The 6,000-nt window shown below is 37.7% G+C and overlaps 1 protein-coding gene across 1 annotated transcript in view; it reads left to right on the top strand.

Moving 5' to 3' along the window:
* Window positions 1-6,000, top strand: part of LOC105032166 (transcription-associated protein 1) — a 68,481-nt gene that overhangs the window by 40,186 nt on the left and 22,295 nt on the right. Inside the window, exons 11-13 of the mRNA XM_010906533.4 lie at window positions 1,152-1,204; window positions 1,282-1,380; window positions 1,464-2,696. Of these exons, the coding sequence (XP_010904835.1) occupies window positions 1,152-1,204; window positions 1,282-1,380; window positions 1,464-2,696 (1,385 nt within the window). The remainder of the gene's footprint in view (window positions 1-1,151; window positions 1,205-1,281; window positions 1,381-1,463; window positions 2,697-6,000) is intronic.

Raw genomic sequence — 6,000 nt, 5'->3', positions numbered from 1 at the left:
CATAAGGATTTTGCTGCATCAAACTTCTGTAGCATCAAGACCCTGTTTACCATACACCTCTTCTTTTTAGATAATTGATTATCATCAGCTCAGTATATTATAGGGGTTATGGGGTGCTTCTCTAATTTCAGCTTCAAATTTTTCGCACCATTTAATTTTGGCCATCATACATGGATCTTTCGCTGTATATGATGAGTGAAGCATTTTGTCACAGTAGAGCAACTTTGCTGAAGATGCTTTTCCTCTTTGCACAATTATCTTCATCTTCATTCCACAGGGCTGCCAAAAGTGCACGAAACACCAAAGGAGGATAGTGAGGCAGGACCATCATATGGGAAGCATCACTATTCTCTTTTTCTTCTTGATGACCTGCCTTCAAGCTTCCATTCATGAAGGGCCATGTTCTTGTATAAGCAGTTGAAAATTGTCTAGTTTGACACAGTCATAGCATGCCAACTGTCTCTTAGAATTTCTGATGACAGGACTATGCTCTCATATGGGGTCACGACTCACGAGCTTGCAAGTTCCCTGTAAATGAGGCTAGGCAGTGGGGAGGGGGGTTCCTGAATCCAAGAAGAAGAAATCTTTTAAATTTAGAACTTAGTTACATGCAAGGGATATGACAAACCTTATGTAACTTTTCTTCAGAACAGGATTTTTCTTTTTTTTTTTTGACTGGGAAAGGAGAACTGCAATTTGCGATGAAGTGTGTCTAGAACAGAGGAAGAAAGATTATTGAAGGTATTTGCACAAGCAATGGATAAAGAGAAGTAACTTTGAAGCTGCTATTTTCTTGTGAAATTAGTTGCCAAGAGGGATTCTCATTTCTTTTTAGATTCCAAGGAAAGAATATGGACACCTAAGGAACAATTAATGGAAGTTGTGACAGTGGTATGAAATATGTGCTACGATAGGTTTTAACCATTTATATGAGCTCACATATGCTAGCAGAGAAGTATTTGATTATGAGGTACTCTTATCATGATTGACAAATGTGTGGTAGTGATGTGCTGTTTCCTTCCTGTATATGGCATTGATTTGTGATACCATTACTCCTATGTGAAATTGAAATGTGATACCACTAACTTGACCAACAATTTAATTGAAGTGATACATTATGTTTTACCAAGTATTTTGCTTACATGTTACAGGAATGAAGACCATAATTTGGAGCATCACTAATGCTCATATGCCACGTTCACAGGTTTACATCTGTTTGTCTCCACACTGCATATGTGGATGCCACTTTGTTGTTTGATGTATGATTTTTTTTTGCTTCAGGTTTCACCATCATCACATGGCACACAGCAGCAAGTGCAGGTCTCCCCTTCCACTAATGTGCCACCTTCACATATGTTTAAGGGGATGAGGGAAGATGAGGTATTGGTTATCCATTTGTTTCTTTTTGCCTTTCCTTATGTTTAGAGACCCAACTCATTTGTTTTTGATGTGAATTTTGATAGGTTTGCAAAGCCTCGGGTATTCTGAAGAGTGGTGTTATCTGCTTATCTCTTTATAAAGATAAGGAGGAGGAAAGGGAAATGTTGCAGTACTTTTCACAGATTTTAGTTGTACTGGAACCCCGAGACCTCATGGACATGTTTTCATTATGTTTGCCGGAACTCTTTGAGTGCATGATAACAAACACTCAGTTGCTCCAGATATTTTCCACCCTTCTACAAGCTTCTAAGGTCATCCGACCCTTCACAGATGTTTTGATCAATTTTCTTGTCAGCAGTGAACTTGATGCTCTTAAACATCCAGATACTCCTGCAGCAAAACTTGTTTTGCAACTTTTTCGATTTTTATTTATTGCTGCTGCCAAGTTTCCGACAGAATGTGAACGCATACTGCAGCCTCACATTCCTGTGATAATAGAAGTTTGCATGAAGAATGCTACTGAAGTTGGAAAGCCCCTTGGTTATATGCACCTTCTTCGTAGTATGTTCCGATCAGTGAGTGGTGGAAAGTTTGATAGCCTGTTAAGAGATCTTATACCATCATTGCAACCTTGTCTTAACATGTTGCTATCAATGCTCGAAGGGCCCACTGGTGAAGATATGAGGGACCTTGTTCTGGAGCTTTGTTTGACATTACCTGCTCGCTTAAGTTCCTTACTTCCTCACATTCCTCGTCTTATGAAGCCTCTGGTTTTAGCTCTTAAGGGAAGTGATGACCTTGTGAGTTTAGGTCTTAGGACACTTGAGTTCTGGATTGATAGTCTGAATCCTGATTTCTTGGAGCCTAGTATGGCAAATGTCATGCCTGAGGTCATTCATGCTTTATGGTCTCACTTGAGGCCCCTGCCATACCCATGGGGTACAAGAGCTTTGCAACTGCTAGGTAAGTTAGGTGGCCGTAATAGACGCTTTCTCAAAGAACCCCTCACAATTGAGTGCAAAGAGAATCCTGAACACGGACTTCGTTTGATTCTTACATTTGAGCCTTCCACCCCATTTTTAGTACCCCTGGATCGTTGCATACACCTTGCTGTAGCTGCAGTTATGCAAAATAATGGTGGCATGGATGCTTTTTACAGGAAACAGGCTCTTAAATTTCTTCGAGTATGCTTAACATCATTGTTGAATTTGCGGGGAAATGTAACAGTTGAGGGAATGGTCCCTCATAATCTGGGAACGTTGTTAATTTCTTCTGTGGATCCTTCAAGACGCCATACAGAAACCTCAGATATGAAGGTTAGTTTGAAATTTCTGTTCTAACTTCTCAAATCATAGAAGTTTTAGCAATTAATGTTAATTAAATATTGCAGTTTTTCCATAAAAGAAAATAAAATATATGTTTTTTTATTTTAAGATTTATAATTAAAAGGAAAATCGTCAGTCATCATATGTGTCTTCTAATTGCTTTTGTTATTCAATTGTTGATATATGGTATTTATACATGGAGTCCTTTTTTTTTTGAAAGCTAGGATGGGAAGAAGCCCTGTTGCATTCTTTCTGATTTATTTTGTGAGTTCCTTTTCGTTTTTGACTATTCCTTAATTCTTAATGTCATCTTCAGCGAAGTTACCATCTTTATGCTCAGCAATTTGACTTGGGAAAAAAAAACATAATTTAGTACCCTTACTTTATCACAAATATATGGTCACACAATTTGCATGCTTATGCATATGTATTCTGCTTCAATTTTAAAGAAATTGGTGAACTGGTGCTGACCCACTGGTCACACTGCTCCATTTTAACAATCATAAATCTAGGTTTGATTCTTGGATGGTCCATTCCAAAAATCTGGACCTGGGAAATCATTGCATGCGTGTATCTCCCTCCCTTTTCCCTAAAAAAAAAAAAGCATTAACACCTTTCAAGATTGAATTATTGATATTTTGATATTAATAATGATATATATTTTTGGATCAGCTATGGGTTTCCAAATCAAATAATTTTTGGTGTGTAAGCAGTTTAGAGGTAATAGATCACATCCATCAGCTTAGATTATCAATTTGGGACTCCCATTGCCTAAATGTAGACTTGATTGGATTTGATTGGAGATCTACTCGATATACATGTATATGTATATACATATATATGCATATATGTATATATATATAAGGATTCAGGTCCAAGTGGGACGTCCAACGGGATCGGGATGGGGTACCATCGCGTGTGCTGGGATAGGGTGTCCCGCTAGTGTCCCAGCGTTCCGATCAGGATGCCTTAGGATATCCTTTATCCCAAGTGTCAGGACGGGGTGGGATGGTGGCACGTCCCGTTCTATGTAAAAATTGGGACAGCTCCATCTCACGGGATCTAAAATCTTGTATGTATATTTATATACATACACACACACACACATATATATACATATATGTATCTATGACTATGAGTATGTATGTACACACGTATGTACGCACGTATGTATGGATAATGTATGTATGTATGGGTAGGCATGCTTTTCTAATTCTAGTTCTTTTTTGACCTTATTTTCTTAGGATGGCTGATACATATTGGAAGAAACTATATTGTGTGCAAGCCTTCAATATTGTCAACATATCTCATTAAAACACCCCTATTGACTAATTACTTAGTGCTATAATGGTAATAATACTTGTCATTTGTCCGATCAAGACTTGAGTAGATATTTTGAAATGAGATGATGCTTAACAATCCGTGTAATTGCTGTTCAACAAATAACAAGCCATAATAGAGAATTAATAATTCTTTTAAATTATATTTACTGAATAATGATTGTTTGTGAAAAAAAATCTGTGAATTCAAGGGGCCTCAAAAAAATAATGGCTAGTTAAAATAGTATATTTTTAATTTTTAATCATGTCACTTAAAACATTAATGTTTTAGTCATGTCCGATGATAGAGTCAAGTAGCCCCTTTCTTTTGCCATTGTTTTCTGTCAAGGTGGATAAAAATAGCCATTATGATGGCTAATGTTCCCAAATTATCTTATTTCTGTTTTAACGGAAATATCATTTTCAGTGGTGGTCCAATTATTGTGGGATTGATGATGAATTGGCTTTAATGCAGTTTCACTTTGGTCGGAGAAAGGGGAGACCAGGTTTTGCCGAACCATGCCAAACTGCTTGGTTCAGGGCATGCTGAACCATTCTGGCGGCTGACCAGGATGGTTCCACTATTTGAAATGAGAAACTAATGATGAGGAGAGGGAGAAGGAATTAGAGAGGAAGAGAGAGAGGGAAGGAGAGGGAGAGGAGAGGAGGCCATCAGATGCTGCTGAAGGCCTTTGGAGGGCAGTGCCGCTGCACATTGCCAAGGCTGGTGAAGGTTGGAGGAGGGGCTCTGCCCTCCTCCCGATCTAACCAGGGCCTTCGACCCCTATTTCATATATTTTTTGGGGTTTTATTGGATGAAGTCGGCTATGTGTTATCGAACCATGCTGCCGACTGACCGGTCTGGGCTATAGTATCGGCATAGCAAACCTTGGGGGAGATAATGAGCTTAAACTAGGCCCATATATATTGGAAAAGGAATTAGAATAGAAGGGGCAAAGGGCACTGAGTGGTGGAAGTGGGAGAACATGTGTTACTTATCATTTCTTAAAAGGCACACTGCAGATTCTGGGTGCACAGACAACTTTATCCTGAAGTGGCTAGGATGAGGCTTGGGAAGGAAATGTCCTTTCTGGTTTTATAATTTATAGATTAATGTTGGTTGGGTTACCAGTTCAGAGATTATTAATTTGTATGATAAACTCAAGAATGAAGCCATTTGGTCATTGAGTTGAATGAGGGAAATACCATCCTACTAGATCCCTAAACAATTAAGTAAATCTGTGTACATATGCTTGTATTAAATTTGCTAAGGACTTGGAGTTTATTTCAGCAGATGGATTAGTAAATTTCATTCTTCCAAAGGAGATCTCCATGAAGCATTGTTAAATCATTCTTGAGCTATGTCCCTTGGGAATACTGTAAAAATAATGACCGATAGGCTGTACTTGGTTGTGAAAGACTTCTAATAAGAATGTGAATCTTAAGCTAAGAAAAATTCTTAAATAATTTCATGCAAATACTGGCAGAACTCCATGCAGTTAACTTGTTACTCAGTTTAGTAAATTAGAACGATCCTAATTTATAACTCTTCAATACTATTGAGAAAATTTTGATGCTTTGCTTAAGACCATAAGGTTAGCAATTTATTGGATCACTTGGTAATTAGTAAGCTTGGTGACTAGCCTGACATTGGGACTGGTATCAACAGTTCTCTCAACTTTCTTGATTATTTATTTATTTTTTTTGCTTTTAATGGACCTGATGTGTCGCACATGTTGTATTTGACATTCTATGATGGACTTTACTAGGTGTGGCAGGCTTAGTTATGTTTGTTGTGTGCTTCTGAGACCTGAATATTCTATGTAACTAACTGTGCATATCAATTTCATAAAAACTGTATTGCCTGTACTGATTGTTATCTGCATGAAGTATAGATCATGTTGAACCTTATAATGATCTTAAACTATTGATCTTCAATCTATTTACTTTGTAGGATCTTCTTTACCTTGTAATTC

Source organism: Elaeis guineensis, chromosome 1 (assembly GCF_000442705.2).
Source record: "Elaeis guineensis isolate ETL-2024a chromosome 1, EG11, whole genome shotgun sequence".
In the NCBI taxonomy this organism is placed as follows: domain Eukaryota; kingdom Viridiplantae; phylum Streptophyta; class Magnoliopsida; order Arecales; family Arecaceae; genus Elaeis; species Elaeis guineensis.
The sequence above is the reverse complement of the archived record's forward strand: the minus strand, read 5'-3'. Positions and strand labels throughout refer to the sequence as shown.